This window comes from Neodiprion virginianus, chromosome 7 (assembly GCF_021901495.1).
Source record: "Neodiprion virginianus isolate iyNeoVirg1 chromosome 7, iyNeoVirg1.1, whole genome shotgun sequence".
NCBI lineage: Eukaryota > Metazoa > Arthropoda > Insecta > Hymenoptera > Diprionidae > Neodiprion > Neodiprion virginianus.
In genome coordinates, this window is record NC_060883.1 from 17,918,070 (window position 1) to 17,935,010 (window position 16,941).

The 16,941-nt window shown below is 36.8% G+C and overlaps 2 protein-coding genes across 10 annotated transcripts; both read left to right on the forward strand.

Moving 5' to 3' along the window:
• The first annotated feature begins 272 nt into the window (after positions 1-272).
• On the forward strand, positions 273-6,733 carry LOC124309637 (baculoviral IAP repeat-containing protein 7-like). Of its 3 annotated transcripts, none has more exons than XM_046773468.1 (8): positions 273-1,592; positions 1,709-1,829; positions 3,192-3,401; positions 3,551-3,729; positions 4,829-4,969; positions 5,314-5,456; positions 5,541-5,797; positions 5,908-6,733. In XM_046773468.1, the coding sequence occupies exons 1-8, from the start codon at positions 1,098-1,100 to the stop codon at positions 6,096-6,098; spliced, it is 1,737 nt and encodes a 578-aa protein (XP_046629424.1). In that variant the 5' UTR covers positions 273-1,097; the 3' UTR covers positions 6,099-6,733. The 3 variants fall into 3 exon arrangements, with proteins under 3 accessions (XP_046629424.1, XP_046629425.1, XP_046629426.1); XM_046773469.1 differs by having other exon boundaries at positions 3,195-3,401; XM_046773470.1 differs by having other exon boundaries at positions 3,240-3,401.
• Positions 6,734-7,212: 479 nt separating this feature from the next.
• Positions 7,213-16,671, forward strand: LOC124309639 (death-associated inhibitor of apoptosis 1). 7 transcript variants are annotated; one of them, XM_046773477.1, is made up of 4 exons: positions 7,304-7,417; positions 7,883-7,988; positions 13,154-14,067; positions 14,520-16,671. In XM_046773477.1, the coding sequence occupies exons 3-4, from the start codon at positions 13,216-13,218 to the stop codon at positions 14,877-14,879; spliced, it is 1,212 nt and encodes a 403-aa protein (XP_046629433.1). In that variant the 5' UTR covers positions 7,304-7,417; positions 7,883-7,988; positions 13,154-13,215; the 3' UTR covers positions 14,880-16,671. The 7 variants fall into 7 exon arrangements, with proteins under 7 accessions (XP_046629429.1, XP_046629433.1, XP_046629430.1 ...); XM_046773472.1 differs by lacking the exons at positions 7,304-7,417; positions 7,883-7,988 and adding exons at positions 9,589-9,827; positions 10,600-10,712; XM_046773473.1 differs by lacking the exon at positions 7,883-7,988 and having other exon boundaries at positions 7,213-7,417.
• Positions 16,672-16,941: the final 270 nt, after the last annotated feature.

Genomic DNA, 16,941 nt, shown 5'->3' on the forward strand with positions numbered 1-16,941 from the left:
AACACCCTTATTAGGGTACGTACCAAACTTAACTGGCACTGCACAAAACTCCCTAGCTGAGAGGCAGAGCTAATCACGAACCCGGCAGTGCAAAAGAGACAAAAATTGTTGACAGCACCTGACAGCACTAGGAGCTAATAACTAATCGGAACGCACCCTGAGTTCAATTGGGTATGGGTTCAGGTTCATGTGAATTCAACGTAGTTAGCGCTCATTTCACCCAATCCCAATCCGAGTCGGACCAGATTTGAACCCTCGATGGAAACATAAGATAGCGAACATGATTACGTATTTTATAAAACAAATAAATCAAGTTAGGAATATTAATTTGGCCTCGCAAATATTCAATTTCATTGTTTATTCGCAAGTATATTCGAATCCCACAAACAGCGGCTCGTTACTAAAGACCAATTTTGATCCAAATAGGATGTAAAAAATCGATCACATTTCATCAATTTAGCTCGACGTGTTACATAAAGTTTATAATTTCTTTTCTTCTCTTTCCTAGCAATTAGCGCTACAGTAATTTCTCGTTCATTCTCGTCAACACCGTATGACGAATCATGCTACACATGATTTCTATCAGAAGATGTAATGCAGCACGGATAGCATGGAAAAAAATTTCCACCCATTGTGTGAACCGCGACCATTATGACCGCAGGGTAGGAATTTAAAAATGCGTTCTAATCTCGAAGGTTAAACAGAGAAATTAAAATATTCTTTAACGACGCGTTTATTCAACGGTGTAATCTCAATTTTAAATTTTATAAGAAAAATTTCATAGAAGGTTGAACCCATTTGTCCAATACCAATGCTGTACATTCAAAAGACGGAGAAGCTTGTATATTCGTCGGATCTAGGTTAGGTTACGTCGAATCGAGTGAAGAGCATAAGGCATATGTGATAACACATCTGTACACACGCACACATAAACACAGCTGCAGCGGAGAACCGTCAAAGCAGAAATGTCAAACATCATGTTTCACAAAAGAACTTCAGGGACCCGGTAGACGTTCGGTGTTTTGATAAAAATTGCTTACTCGCTGCCAGTCGTGATACGCAATATCATCAACGCGTTCAATATCATCCACCTAAAAATGAACGTCGAGGAAAACAGGTTAAGAACGTTTTCGGACTGGCCGTCGAACGCGGCGGTCGACTGCAACCGCATTGCCAGGGCCGGATTTTACTATACGGGTCGGAGCCTTGAGGTTCAATGTTTTTTATGTGGTGGCAAAATAACCGAATGGAATTATGGGGACCAGGTGATGGCTCGCCACCGTCAGCTCGATCCGAATTGTCCCTTTGTTCTGAATCCATCTAGCACTTGCAACGTACCATTAGTCTCGTCGCCAAATCCTCTATCCTCCTCCTCGTCATCGTCGTCGTCATCAGTCTCTCGGCAGCAGTCGAACAACCGTAACCCGATACCAGCCGTGTCTGCAGCCGTAAGAAGAAGCCAGGAACCGAGAGCAGAGTACAGAACCGAGGCTCAGAGACTGAGATCGTTCATCAATTGGCCTGTGCCAATGATCGTGTCACCAGAAAGCCTTGCCAAAGCAGGATTTTATTACCTTCAAGAAGCCGACATGGTAGGAAAATGCTAGAACATTCAATGGTTTGCTCGTTTCTTTTATTTTTGGATTATCATAATTGAAATATAACTTATATGAGTGTATAGTTTATTGATATCCTTTTTTTTTTCTAGGTGGAGTGTGCATTTTGCCGTGGTATTATCATGAAGTGGGAATCTGGCGACGAACCTGACAGAGAGCACAGAATTCACTTCCCAACCTGTGATTTCTACCTACATAGAGAAAATAATGAATGTAAATCATTCTTATCGATTTGCCGGGTTTTCTAACTTTATCAGCAGGGTAGAAAAACCACCTCTTTTTTTTCCAATCAATTATGTCTGCAGGGCTTGTAGCCGATTATTTTCCTCGCGTTTGATTACTTGTCCTTGCGTTTTCAATCAAATGGTAACTTGGACTAGATTTTTTTTTTGGTAATATTTACATTTGCAACAGCGTTGTATGAATGGTCGAAAACTTAAAACAATGAAATATCAAGAATAGTGCAGAGATCTGCTAAATGCAAGTAGTATCGGTGACACTTTTTCATCAATTTTACCACAAGGTGAATCAGAAAACATATGAAACACGTACAGAGTATTTTAGCTCAGTTTAACTAACCATGAGACTTTTTTTTACATATACTACTAGTTTTAATAACAATATCTGATTAATTTGAGAGACTTTCATTTCCGCATTCTCAAAAACTTCCTTTCTATTATGATAATTGTATCAAAAACATTCAAATTCAATATTTTCCAATCGCAAAATATACTTGCAGGAAAAAAGGTTGAGAATAATTTCAAATTTAAAAAAAATACTTCATGTCAAAATTAAAAACTTGCAAAACTGTTGTTCAGACACAATTGATGTCCTCAAAAAAATTACACATACGTAGCTCGATAAACAGTTCAATAACCCTACAGAAAACTGCATTTCACAACAAAAATCATAATTCAGACGGATGATTTAATATGGAACAGTCAAACGAAAATATGAATGATTCTCTGATTCTTTGATTTAACAAAATAAAGCCTCGCCATTTTGTTTTTTCAATTTTATGCTAGGGGTTGGCTAATAACATGTTTTTCTTTCAACACTTCAGAATCTGTAACTCAGGAATTATTAATGAAAAAATATTCTGGGTTAGCGCCCCTTTTTGAGAAAGTGCTCAACAATATCATTACATTTACGACACAGTTGCCTAAATTGATAATATTTTGCACTTAACTAAGTGGGGTGACACTGGGACCACCATCTATTTATTATTCAATCTAGTTTTGCAATACAAAAGTTAATAATAACTGTTCTGGCAATGTCATGAACGTATAGTATAGGCATTAAGTTTTGCGATTATTTTACAAACAAACAGTAAAATGGGTGCAGGTAATTTGATAAGAATAAATTTAAAGTGAATAGAACTGTAAATTTTCTTCGATAATATTGCAAGAAAGACTTGTGCATCAAATATGAAGTAAAGTGTAAACTGACAAGAAATAGAGTCAAAAATATCTGCCAATAAAATGGTGTAAAACGTTAAACCAGAGAAAATCTTGAGATTTGATTCCAACGCTATTTCTAGACAAGATTATTTACTGAACTCTTTTCTTTGATTAGTAGTATCTACAGAGAACGTGGAGTTGGGTAATGTGAAATTGACTTCAGGGACAGAGTCAGACTTAACGGAGCTTGGAATTCAAGCGCACACCGCGCCTCGTCAACCCAAACATGCCACCTATGAAGGTAGATTACGAACATATCAAGGATGGCCTGAAAGCCTGAGACAAACCCCCGAAATGTTGGCTGATGCAGGTTTCTACTACGTCGGTAAGTTTTTTAACAAATTATTCAAAGACGATAATGGTTGTCGAGATATCAAAAATCAATCTCAACGAATTCTTGCAACTGTTTGAACGAAAAGTTTGGGACATTGATCATTTTGATCTGCAAATCTTCACATTCAATATGTATAATAGGGGTTGAGGACCAAGTCAGGTGTTTCTACTGTGATGGAGGATTGCGTAATTGGGAAGCAACGGATGACGCATGGACCGAGCATGCCAAATGGTTTCCAAAATGTGGATTCGTCGCTCTAGTTAGAGGACAAGAATTCATCAAACATTGTATAGACAATCGACCGCCTCTAGATCCTTCGGTGCGCTACAATCATGTTATACATTATCTTCAAATGACCAATAGCAGTTCGTTAGCAGAGCGTCGAGCAATCCAAAAAGTGTAGATATTTAAGGGATTTCCAATTTGCAGACAAGTATCAAGAAATTTCTAAAAAGTTTGATATTTAAACTGCGCACATGCTTGTATGAGTGTACAAAGATTTAATGTAGATTCTTGGATATCTTTTGGTGTCAGTACGATAATATGTAATTGTCAAACTAACCAAATTGAGAAATCAATTCTTAAACGGGTATATACGAATAGACAATTGAAAAATTGGATGTATTTGGAGAATTTATATCTACAATCAATTATTCAATCCTATGGAGGTTTATTTCATTTACAAGTATGTATGTACATAAGCATCATTTACATATTCTCATATTTATTATAATAAATTGACAGTTATTGGTTAAATTTTATTTGTTGTTTGTTGAAACATTGTTATTATTGACTATAACATCAATCATTTCACTCAGTGACACGTTTTGGCTTGCCCACGATATCCCAAAAAGGGCTTAAACAATTTACTTTAAATTTGGAAACAGTATTCATGGATAGTTTTTTTGCTCTTTGCCTCATTCCGAATTTTTGTATTTTATTTAGACGAAAATGGTGACACTTGAGGTAGAACTTCGATTTTTTTATGTACTTAACAATGAATGTGTGATAATTTAATAAAAAGTAGGGTCATAGAAAAGAGGTTCAATTTTTCAAAAATCTTGTCTTCAAATTTGAAGTAAATTTGATTAAACTGTTTTTGAGATATCGTGCTTACTGCAAAACATGTTACCGAGTGAAATAGTCGACTTTACTGCCAATAACAATGCTTCCTATCAATTGATTCCAATAAAAAAAAAAAGATCTAAATGAAGCTCGATCCGTGTACTTTAGAATAAAACAAACTCTCGAATTAAATGACTGGTTTTTCAGATATAAATTCCCAAAATTCACCCACGTTTTTAGCCATTTACTCGCACAATTTAAATTTTCGAGAAATTTTCCATCGCCATGCTGCTGGGCTTTCTGATTTGTGTTGCAACCTTTCGTGATATAACGTATTTTTTGAATCTTCGCAGATATTTGCTGGAGTGGCAGACAATGGATCCGGTGACGTAAGAGAAACTCATCCACCCTCGCTATCTACGGTTACCCCGCCAAACATACGCAGCGTCACCGAAGCTGAGATTGAAGAGTTACTCAACACAGCTCCTGCATTGGTAATTGCATGAAATTGTATAAAGTACCGCAATTCCTATATTTCCACCTAATAAACTTTAAATAAAGTAAAAACCAAACTGTATGTAAATAGATTAATCGTATAACGAAGTGGCGGGAGTATTAAAATCGTCAACAGATTTATAGCAGCCTGCTATCAATTCCGGCAGGACATTAGGTACAATCCGGGGAAAAACCATGAACATACCATTTGACTTTTCAGCACATAATCTCTTAGATTCTCCATAAAGCACTTGTCTTGTGTGTTAGGACGAATCTTTAATTGATTAGACCACAACAACCGTAAATTACTGTAACTAAATTTTATTTATCCTAAATATTGTAGGCAGCACTGGAAATTGGCTTACACGTTGGAAGAGTCAAAGCAGCGCTTAGACAAAGAATTGAACAAACAGGTATCCCATTCACGAACGCCGATCAGCTTATCGAAGATGCGCTTCATGTGCAGTTCAGAGAAGATGGCGGCAGGTGAGTTGACAAATTATATTCTGTCATAAAAGAGACATTCCATCAGATATTGGTTAAATTGAAACATTTCATGTTCGTCTTCAGGTCTGACAATCATACTCCAGAGTCGCCATCAGCAGAATTGACTAATCTATTAAACCAAGTCATAGCATCAAGAACATTGAATGATTCGGATAGCAACGGGGAGCAATTCAGTGGAGAGCATAGAGTGCAAGAAAATATGCCACAAGGTGTTGATCGGGGTGAAGATAAAGTCATGAATTCCAAATGCACGGGAACGGTGGATGGAAACGAGAGTTCTGTGGAAATCAAAAAACGTGAATCTAGCGAAAGTTGTACAGGTAATGCATTGAAGCGTGCTTAGTAAATTTTTTTTCCAGTTATAATTTCTATTATCTTCACGAAACTTTCGAAATTATCTTCCAACTGATCTGCTGTTTTTACTCTTCAGTTTCCCTGGAGGAAGAGAATAGAAGACTAAAAGAAGCTCGATTGTGTAAAATCTGTATGGACAAAGAGGTGGCAGTAGTTTTTCTACCGTGTGGACATTTGTCAACGTGTGTTCATTGTGCCCCGTCTTTGAAACATTGTCCAATGTGTCGTCAAGAAATTCGAGCCACAGTCCGGACATTTTTAGCATAATTTCCATGATATTATTGGTGATATACCAAACACCTAACGAAATTGTATATTTTACTTCTTATTATTGCTGTTTTTGAGCCAATTTTTTCATAGCACCAACCAAAATAACCAAAGTAAAAAAATGTGAATTTATTATAGAAAAATGAATGTTTTTTTTTTTTTTTTTTTTGCAAATTATTTTCTATACTTCGAATCAAATCTGTATGATGGTGATCATCATAATTTTTATTTACTGAAATGTAAGTACTTATAGATCCTAGTCGTCGGTAAATCATAGTTTCCAATATTATTCTCGACAAATTGAAATATTTGCAAGCAACCATTTGACGTTGATGTTAACAAAGTTATAGAAGGTAGCTAATTTACACGAACATTTGGAACACTGATCATGCAATTGTTCAACCTAAATCGTCTAAAATGTATACTAAGAAATATCAAAAGCTGTTCCATAGTTGTAAGAAGACATGTTGATATATACTACTTTATCATAATATAATCAACTGAGATTGCACTATTTATTTTTTTCCGAGATCTTTACATACTAATTTATTTTGTTGAATAAAATACTATACAGATATAATTATACTATTAAATGTTAAATCGAGCTATATGGGCTAAATAAACTATGAACATTATTCATCAACGATTCATTCCGAAATTATCATTCCCAGCATTTTCCAGACGAACAATTCCATTCTCAGAATTTATCTCTATCTGAAAAAACAACTCTCCTTGAATTTGTTGTTCATAAGGTTACTGCCGAACGATCGGTGATAGCTTATCATTACAGTGTATGCTGACATTAAATATAAGATAAGGTGTTTTTCAAGATAGAGTCGTTAGCAACATTCCGCGATTGTTTCAAATTTTCCTACAATATGCCTTAGAGGAAAAAGTACAGGACATTCACAGAAATACGCTGATATTGCAAAAGTCTCGAAACTGAAAGATCAATTTAGTTATATGAATAATTTATTAATCAATCATTTTTTTTTAACAAAATTGAACTGTTATACCACAATGCTATTACAATTATGCTGCCAATGGTGCTAAGAATACAAAAATAAGCAATTTTAAGATTAAGACCATTGTTGATTCGGAATAAAATTTCAAATAATTCTTCGTGAATATGATTCACACACACACCGCAAATACCAGAGGTTGTATTGTGTGGTTATCAGGCAGTGTACCACATAAATACGGCGCTCTTGTTGTACTGTCATTCAGTCACTGGGTACACAAGTGTTTAGAATTAATTGTATGTTTACAACCTTTTAATTTCCTTTTTTGTGAATTCGACTTTTTTCTGGATCGCATCAGTAAGTACATACACCGATTCTTCAATCTCAATTAATATACTTTGTATATATTATATGCGCATGGATTGAAAAAAATGGGAAAGAGATGTGATGAAGGAACTTCGCTTTACATTTCGTACAAAAATTACGTCAATGCACTAGAAATATTTTTATTTTACATATTATAAAAGTGTTGTACTGTTAAATGAAAAAATAAAAGTTTTTCGTATTCGGCTCGATTTATTTATGTATTTATTTTTTTTTTTTTTTTGTCAAACTCTCAAATCCAATCTTCAGAACGATTTTATCCTTAATATTTTTTATACTTGAAAGCTCTCGATGTCCAGCCAACTGCAAAAATTTATTAGTGATTCCATTTCAATTTCACTAAAAGTTCAACGGTGGTTAAACTATAAAGCAGGAAAATTGGGGGAAATTGATTAAAAAATTTAGTGAGATAATAAGCATTATTATTTATATTTGCAGCGGATCTTTGTTTCTCGTGCTGCCGTTTAGCGGATCGTGGTTTGAAATTGTTCGAATTTCAAATTCTGCCGTAACGACCAACATCAATTCTCCCGCGACTCACGTGGTAAGGTGTCAGCTTTTTGATCGATGGCCTAAAATCTATCATAATTTCGTGATAATTAGCTCCGAAAATATGAAATAATAATTAAAAATTGAAGAATCTCATAGGACCGATGAGAAAATCGAACAAAGTTTAGACATTTAGGTATATCCAAAAAATACATGCTTTCAGTGTGCACGCGGCGTTGATTAAAGGCAGGCGCGTAGTTAGGCGATCCAGAGATTAGCGCCGGGCGATAGGTGCGCTTTATTATTAAAATTGTAAATTGATAACGAGGTGATTACATCAGGATTACATAAAAAGCAGGGCGTACGTGAGAACTTTCATGCTCACAATATTAACGGATATTTTGGGACGCAACCACTGTTCACGTGTTCATATCTGGGTTAAGTATCACAGGGTGTGGCGGCTTCCACATCCGTTCCTATCGCTGTCGAGCATACCATATTTTCAATTTAATATATAAAGCTCAGGAAAATATGATTATTAACAAGACAAGAGGATCTGTTTTTTCCTTCATTTGATAACCGCACTGACGGCCGTTGTGGGGACGGAAATTCCGCGATATTCTTGCACGGCGTCATTTTGGAATGATGAATACATCGACATACCTCGAAGTATAATTCGAGCGCCAAAAAAGACGGGAGGGGCCCAAGGACAATGAATACATATAAAGACATCGCTTGAAATGAGCGGATGACGGTCGATTCTAAAAAATTGTGATACGCAATATATTGCAGCTTCGTCCATTTATATTTATTTTCGCAATTTACGCCTTTAATCTCTTTACTCGCGAAAATATAATAATATCCTTCAATACATATATTGCATAAAAGACACCTGGTGCCCCTTAGATTGTTTCCACGTCATTTATAAATGATTTTTCATCTATTACGATTATATTGCGTCTATTATACAAAGCGAATAATTAATCCTTCTGTAGCTTACATATATCTATCTATGTGTTGCTGACGTAGTTGATATTAAGTGTGATTGTATAATCGTAGAGCCAGGCAGGGGAGTGCACGGACGCATGTCATTTGTTTTTTCCGATATTTTTTTGAAAACGGTTTATTGCAAGAAACATTGAGAAAGACAAATAAACAGTGGATCAACTGTTTTGAGAAATGTAAAATATAATTTGATTTGTAAAAATATAATGTTCAAAATTCACAAAGAATTGCAGATAGGTAAGTCATCATTTTACTGCGGATTTTTTCCAGTACATAATATTGTAGATAAAAATTCTACCGCAGTGCGGTAACGAATATTGGAATTTGTGCAAGATTATACAGCTGATTGTGAGTGAATGACCCCGAAATATATTATATATTTTCTATGCATACAATGACGAACGAATAACGAGGAATTTAAGGGATGTACAATATCTGACCACATATCTTCGTAAATAAAGCTGATATTTTCGCTAATCGTATTACTCATTCTCATTCATTTTCATTATCTAAGTCCTACAGCCGCAGACCTGGTTCATCTATTAATGCGCAAGGTCTTACACCTACTAATTATCACATGCAAAGTAATTTAAACAAGGCTGTGATACAGGGGAAAATCGATTTTTAGGGCGATTTGTGCTGGTCCAGAAGGGTCGAACGATCGCATGCTCCGACTTATAACCGATACGAGAACTTTGCGGTCCGTCTTATCGATCCCAGTCGACGTCGGTAAAACAGAACTAAAAGCGATCGAGCACACGGAAATATTTACTCAAAAACCTTCCCGCGTGAATGTTCGTGCTGTGTTACAAGTCCACGATTTCCTCAGTGACTCGTTGAACTGCAGCATAGTGAAACGATCGCGTTCGTTGCTCGTGTTCGCCTCACGGTAAGCTTGCATGGCCTATAATACTATTTTAAAATCGCGGTTATAAAATTTTTATCTCCGCCGGAAGTTGAGTGATCATAACGCGCCGCTAGCTAGGTGTGTCATACAAATATTCGCTATACTCGGCAAAAAAAAAATTATCGCGCGCCACGATGTTAAAATTACCAGTTTGAACAGCCTTTGTGTTAAATACCAAAAGACTCGGTATATATATAATCTCCAGTCAATTAAACAAACTTCGAGCCGTGACCGATAGATTCGCAGAAACGTCAAGATAATCAAACCAATAATATTATTTTCTTGAGAACAGTCTACAGCTTATATCGATGACACTTCACACCTTATCGTCGATACGTCGATAATCGCTTTGTCCGCATACAAAATCACCCGTCGAAATATCGAACGGAATCAGAAATTACGTCGAAACGACAGATGGTGTAGTTTCGTTCTCAATCTTTCGCGATAGTGGTTACGCTATCTGCTATCCATTCGTTAGTTAACGATTTTTCGACGCTCGAACATGCACCCGCCATTTCAAAATTCAAAGAAGCTCGAGGGTGGGCAGGAAGGGAGGAGGAAAGGAATTCCTCTTTTTTTTTCCTCGAACTGAGCCCCTTTCCGTTGGGCTTCCCAGCACCCGTCAATGGGGCCTTTGTACCTAACGCTCGACTCCGTTCGTGTGTTTGTACCGCGTGTATGAGAGCGTGTGACTCGACGTCACGTCGCGGTGAATGTAAATAACTTAGCCTGGCTCGTATCATTATTGTTATAGACAAGGCACGCAGCTGTACACGCACACACAAACACAGCTATACCGTTGGTTGCACACATTGTCGAGGCTTCACGAGATTCTGAATAATCGCCCACGTCATCGAAATCCTGCCGGCTGGTGATATGCGTAATGAAATCATGCATTCTGCCATATCGTTTCTTTTCATTCCTTTGCAATCATTTCCTGATTGTTGTTATATCGTTTCATGTACTACCGGTAACTAATGAACGTCAGCGTTCATCAATCGGTCGTCTATATACCCTTGTAAATATATACCTACCGTATGCCTTACATGCATGCAACATTCATCCTCGGCATGATCTCGTCTCACAGAAAGAAATCCCGGACCGTGGTATGCGGGGATATAACATTTTCTACACACACAACGCTTTCACATCCTGTTGGTAGGGGAATGATATGTCGGGATAGGTTCGTGGCTACAGAGCTCAAGAACTCTGTAATCTGCTTCGCAACCGACTGAAATTATCGTCGTTGTAATTTTTCGAAATAATTATCCTGGAAATTGTATCATGCTGTTAAACGTAGAAGTGAAATCGGTTTTCCTCAACTCTCACTCACCAGATATACCACAAAAATTATAAATAAGGAAATAAAATATATAAATGTATATTTTCCATATTTTTCCTCTATTACCAACGTTCTCGTAGATATTTCGAAACAAGAAAACGTCGAGTCTTTCATAATCACTGAACATTAATCGTATATTTTATTTAACCGAGATGTAAAACACCAGCGTAGTTGGAAGGACAGTGTCAAATTTAATCGGCACCGTGACTGGTAAAGGTCACCTTTTTTTCTCCGAACTCATTTTATCCAACATTATTCATATCTAGAGTCGAGGTAATCGCTACGGATCATCAAATGCGCGTCAACTTGATTCCGTTCTGCGTGGGATTCCGTAACGAAAAGAAAAGAAAAAAAAAGATAGAGAAAAAAATAAGCTGTATTTGCTGAACTTTAGCAAAATACCACAATGCTGGGTTAAAAACCCCATATAAGTATATTCCCAACAACTATTATATCCATACATAGTAGGTATACGTTTGTAGTAGTTCTACGAATTGAGAACGGAATACAGCGGATAACACTCGCGTATAGGTCACATACGGTAAAAATCCATGATAAATCGAGTGATTTTGTCGGAAATTTTATTACTTGTCCGGTTCTTCTGCAAAATATGTAACGTTTTTACTAACAACGGTGAGTAAAACATCTACAGAGTATGCGATAAAAATTGTATAAATAGAGAGAGAGAGAGAGGTGAGAGAGAAAAGGTCTTGATATGGTTGATAGGACGCATCCTGACTACCCACGGCCGAACTCGAGAGTTTGGCAACGTTGCCGGATCGAAAACTTTCATTCTGTTCTTGTCAGGCTTCGCGCGTGTGTGCGCCTATGTAGGTACAAGCCCGCCGCTATGCCGTACGTACGCTCGCCAAGGCGCCTCACGATCGCTGCAACAACCTATAGTACGAGAACGAGACGCCAGGCAAATTCAGGCGGTAGTTTCACACAACCGCACCACTCGATCCCGCTCTCTCGCCGCTTTGTAAGGCCTGCGCGAAGCGCGATCGTCATAGCCGCATACCCGACATGGAAGTACCCGAGTCCTCGCGCGTTCTGCTGTTTTAAAACATTGATAAATTCATTGTAAATTCACCTCGGTCATCGATCATTCTACGTACGTATTTATCGTGCCCGATGACGTCTCTGGAACAATAACAAATTTCAAAATTACCGTAAGTTTATTGTTTCTTTCCCTCGCCGCTAGACAACCTATTTACTTTTTATTTTCTTTTTATTTTTATTGTTATTATCATTATTATATCGTTTCTTACAACACCTTATAATTGCGAGATCGCGGTACGTGTATTGACAAAGGCAAAAGTTGGCCGTGTCCGCCCATTCAAGCTCTTCCCCCATCCCCACCCCCCCGATCCCCTCCTCAACCCTTCTTTACCACTATTACGATCCCCTCTGGCGCCTCTTTGCGTAAAAATTAGTCGTACATCATTTTTGCCCCGGATGCGGACGGATGTTTTGTACATGCATACATGTTATTGTCGTTTAATTTTTATCCAAGTACCGGAAACTAAAGAAAGGTCACACAAAGTACGTTTTTGATTCCTGGGGTTCGCTTTATTGTAGAAAGAAGCAGCTGCGGCGATTTATTCAAAAGCGATGATACGGACTGTGTCGGCCTGTGCTAATTTAACGACAAAGAAAAACCGTTGATGCAGATTCGGACTTCTAAAACTCGGACTGAAAGCAAGCAAGAGTCTTTTTTGCTCATTTTCAATCCGTTAAAATTTCAATTCAATATTTTTTTTTTTCTGTTCTACTTAACACCAATTACTGCAAGTCCAAAACGTTGTTAGAACAAACAAAGATGATATACTATAATCAAAAAAGGAATGACATAAGCACACAATGAGTAATACACAGAGAAAGGTGGGGATTCGTGTAGACAGAAATGCGAATGCACCGCTTCAGCAATAATAATAATATTAGTTTTCTTCTTGTTTGTCTTCAGATTCAGGTAAGCACCACAAAGATTGTCTTCAACACATTCTTTGCACACTTAACTGCCTTCAAATGACTGATTGCTATCAGTCTCGTTATGGTGGGTACTTGGCGATGAACACGCCCAGGTTCAGAGACTCGCTGCCTTACTTTCAACCACCCCTGCCGCCGTTACGTTGTGAACCTCCCGATGAAACAGACGATCATAATGATTTCCGGTTTGAATCTGCGCGTAGAAGAAGCTTCGCAAATTGGCCGGTCAGGTTCATGGATCCGAAGAGATTGGCGGAGGCCGGGTTTTACTATCTCAACGAAGGTGATAAAGTAAGGTGTTTCGAATGTAAAATCGAAATTTGCAAGTGGGTCGAGGGTGACGATCCTCAATTCGAACACCAGAGATGGTCCGAAAGATGCAGATTTGTCAGGAGATTACCGTGCGGTAATGTACCTTATGGCACTGACGGTGCAAACATTTTTTCTGCTCCTCGAACCACAGACGTCTGTGGCCCCTATGGATTCAATGTTGAGTCGGAACTTGGACCCGACCTCAGCTCAACCCCACCGAACCTTCAGCATACCGTAAGCACTGCAACCCTTGGGAGCTGGGGGATCGGTGTGCCCAAGGAGCCCAAACATCCACAATATGCCAGCCGCGACGCAAGGCTAAGGACCTTCAACTTGTGGCCAAAATCTATGAGACAGACGAAAGAGGAATTGGCTGATGCAGGATTTTTCTACACTGGCAAAGGAGATCAGACACTCTGCTACTACTGTGGTGGTGGTCTTAAAGATTGGGAGCCAACTGACAATCCATGGGAACAACACGCCCACTGGTTTTCCAAGTGCTTTTATCTATTCATGGTAAAAGGACAAGCCTTCATTGACCAAGTCAAAGGTCTCACCAGGGAACAGCCTTCAGCCGAGGTGAATATTATAACTTGCACCTTCTGCTGTCAAATAAAAAATATTTTTATGCCGAGGGTCATTAAATCAATCACTTTTGGAGAAAAACCGTGTATCACTATTTGCCATTTCGTGATTTTGTAATTTTCTTTTCACTGTTATAAAACATTTCACTTACATTGCACCACTTTGTAAGATTGTGAAAGCATCGTTGGAGCGGGAAAAACTAATATCCAGGGTGTTTGTAAAAGTTAAAAGTTTGAAATACAAAGTGCCTGTTAAAGTTGGAGTTCAGTAAGAATGTACGTTTCCTTTCACAAAGTGCACAGAAGAGAATATCCATTGTAATGGGTCTAAATATTTTAGACTTATTTATCTCATGCGAGTTCTTGAATACTTTTTTCAAAAAAAAATGATAGCTGGACGCAAACTTGAAAGGCTACTGTTTATTAAGTAATTCATTCTGCTTCCAGGAAGCGCAGAACTTGACTCTACCGAACTGCATAAAGAAAGTGGAGAGGCCTATAGAAGCTGAGCCTGAACAACATTGTCCAATTGCTGAGAGTGGCGAATCTGGAGAAAGTTGTAGTAAAACTGGTTCATTAGAGTTGGGACCACATAAAAGCGAGGGTTCTATGCATCACAACCTGGAGAATGATGAAAAGAGAGCGGATGACGGAAGGCTTTGCAAAATTTGCTACACGGAAGAACTGGGAGTTGTATTTTTACCTTGTGGGCACATGGTAGCCTGTGTCAAGTGCGCGCCAAGTTTGACAACTTGTGCAGTATGCCGGAAACCTTTCACAATGACTGTGCGGGCTTACATTTCATAGCTTTTCATCATAAAATAAACTATAAATTCAACAAAATGCCAGAATAATGTCTAGCATTACTATACCTTTCGCCAAGACATGACTCTTGGCATATCAATGAAGTGAAGGCACAGTTCATCAAAGTTCAAAGACATTTTGTGATTTATTTTCTTTAGTTGCCAGCTGTTCTTATTGTCAATCAAGATCCTGAGAGCTGGAAGTTCGGATTGATCAGTCTTGCTTTAAAACATTAGACGCGTCATCTTTTATGTTTTTTTTCTTTTAGTTTTTTTTATTCCGTTCAAAACAATATTTTTTTTTTCTCTGTGTCCCGAATTCGTTTTTCTTTTTCTCTGAAAATTTGATGAAGTTTATATATTTTGTATCTAAAGAAAAAGAAGAAAAAATTCGTAATCTTCAGCATATTCGGTACATTGTTTGTGATTGAGATACATTTCGTATCAAATATGTAATTGTGCCTCCGGCGAAAAATTACAACTGCTTGTGAAAATACTAACATGTTAACAAAATCAGTAACAATATAATTCTCGCTATACCTTTATACTAATCGATCCTTGATGTAATGTTCATGGCTTATATTCATACTGTACATAACACTATTTCGGTAATGAGATTTCTGTAGCAATTATATGTGATTCGGAAAACAAAGGCAATTGGACAAAGAAACATGAACAACATTATGTTTATTTTATTTATTTTTTTTCAAAAAAATGTTAGTGTTTTCACTTTAAATGGGGAAAAATAGCAACTTGACTCTTGACTATGTACATATTCAAAGCACAATGATCTCATGAGAAATTGTGATTGGTAATTACTTACCACCCGGAATATTATTTTGGTTTAGAATTTTTTTTTTTATTTAACGTAGTGATACAAAAACATAGGAGAGAGAATTAAATTTTCAAAAGCATTCACACTCACTTGTATATTACCAACTGGCATTTGCGGTATCATTCTAGTAAGCACTTAGTGCAAAATAAACAAGATCAAACTGTACACGTTGAACCAACTGTACAGTAAATAAATTATTAACTTTTGATCTACCTTAATAATTAAGCATTTAAGCAATTATTTAATTGATGATTTTTTTTATTTATTTTTTTTTTTTTTGCTGCTTCAATAATTTAAGGCTTTTATTCGCGGGAGTTGGATCCATGTTCCAAGGGACACCGAAAAAGGAATATAGTATCACACAAACGGTATTTTAATACACTTTAATATCTAAATAAAACGCCCACTGAAAGCACTTCAAACTAGGTAGTATTAACAATTTATATTTAAAAAATATCACAGTCGCTATGAAACATAGTAACTCGTAAAACTGAAACTGTGAATAATTTTAGCTATTAAGTATAACAAGCAAAGAAAGTTCGTCAATGGCTCGATAACCATACTTAGAATATAAACACTTAGAAGTCCCAAATTTAATAAGGACCTTTTTTAATAGCTTTTTCAACTTTCAGTAAATAACGAATTATACAATCTCATAAGTGCACAAGATGGTATGCCGGGTAATAATATTTTGGTTTTAATAGAATAACAAATTGCGCGAATACTTTTTTTTTTCATGAATAAATAAACGCATATAACCTGCCGTAGAAAAACAGTATTATTAATTTCATGTACTATAAATATAAATTTAGGAATATCGAAATCAGAAATTATTCGCGACATATTATATTTAGTGAATTACCTTCAACTGTGTAATTATCAAAAATGTATATCTATACTATATGACTACACTAAGTATAATCTTGTATTCGTATACATTTAAATAAATACCGAAACAGAATTTCCTTGATTTTTATTCTCCTTTGATAACAACACCGGTGTTGGTAAATAATAATAATAATAACCACTGACCACAGTCGTGTTTATTAAGCTACCTCAATGCTTATGCTCCACTGATTTTTAGTTGAAAATTATAAAGTTTATATACTATCTGACTGGCACCGAAATGTAAGATTTAATTTCTCAGACAGTTTAATATTTTCTCTCCCTATTGATAATTAATACAAGGCAATGTTAGCTTGCGCACTTTGATAAGAAAGGTTGGTATAAC

Bases quoted from the DNA above. Each gene is read 5' to 3' on its own strand.
- LOC124309639 (XM_046773472.1), top strand. From the start codon at position 9,604: ATGCTCCGACTTATAACCGATACGAGAACTTTGCGGTCCGTCTTATCG. The intron at 9,828-10,599 runs GTAAGCTTGCAT...TTATTGTTATAG, and splicing joins TTGCTCGTGTTCGCCTCACG to ACAAGGCACGCAGCTGTACA. The intron at 14,068-14,519 runs GTGAATATTATA...TTCTGCTTCCAG, and splicing joins GGGAACAGCCTTCAGCCGAG to GAAGCGCAGAACTTGACTCT.
- LOC124309637 (XM_046773468.1), top strand. From the start codon at position 1,098: ATGAACGTCGAGGAAAACAGGTTAAGAACGTTTTCGGACTGGCCGTCG. The intron at 1,830-3,191 runs GTAAATCATTCT...TTCTTTGATTAG, and splicing joins ACATAGAGAAAATAATGAAT to TAGTATCTACAGAGAACGTG. The intron at 3,730-4,828 runs GTGCGCTACAAT...GAATCTTCGCAG, and splicing joins GACCGCCTCTAGATCCTTCG to ATATTTGCTGGAGTGGCAGA.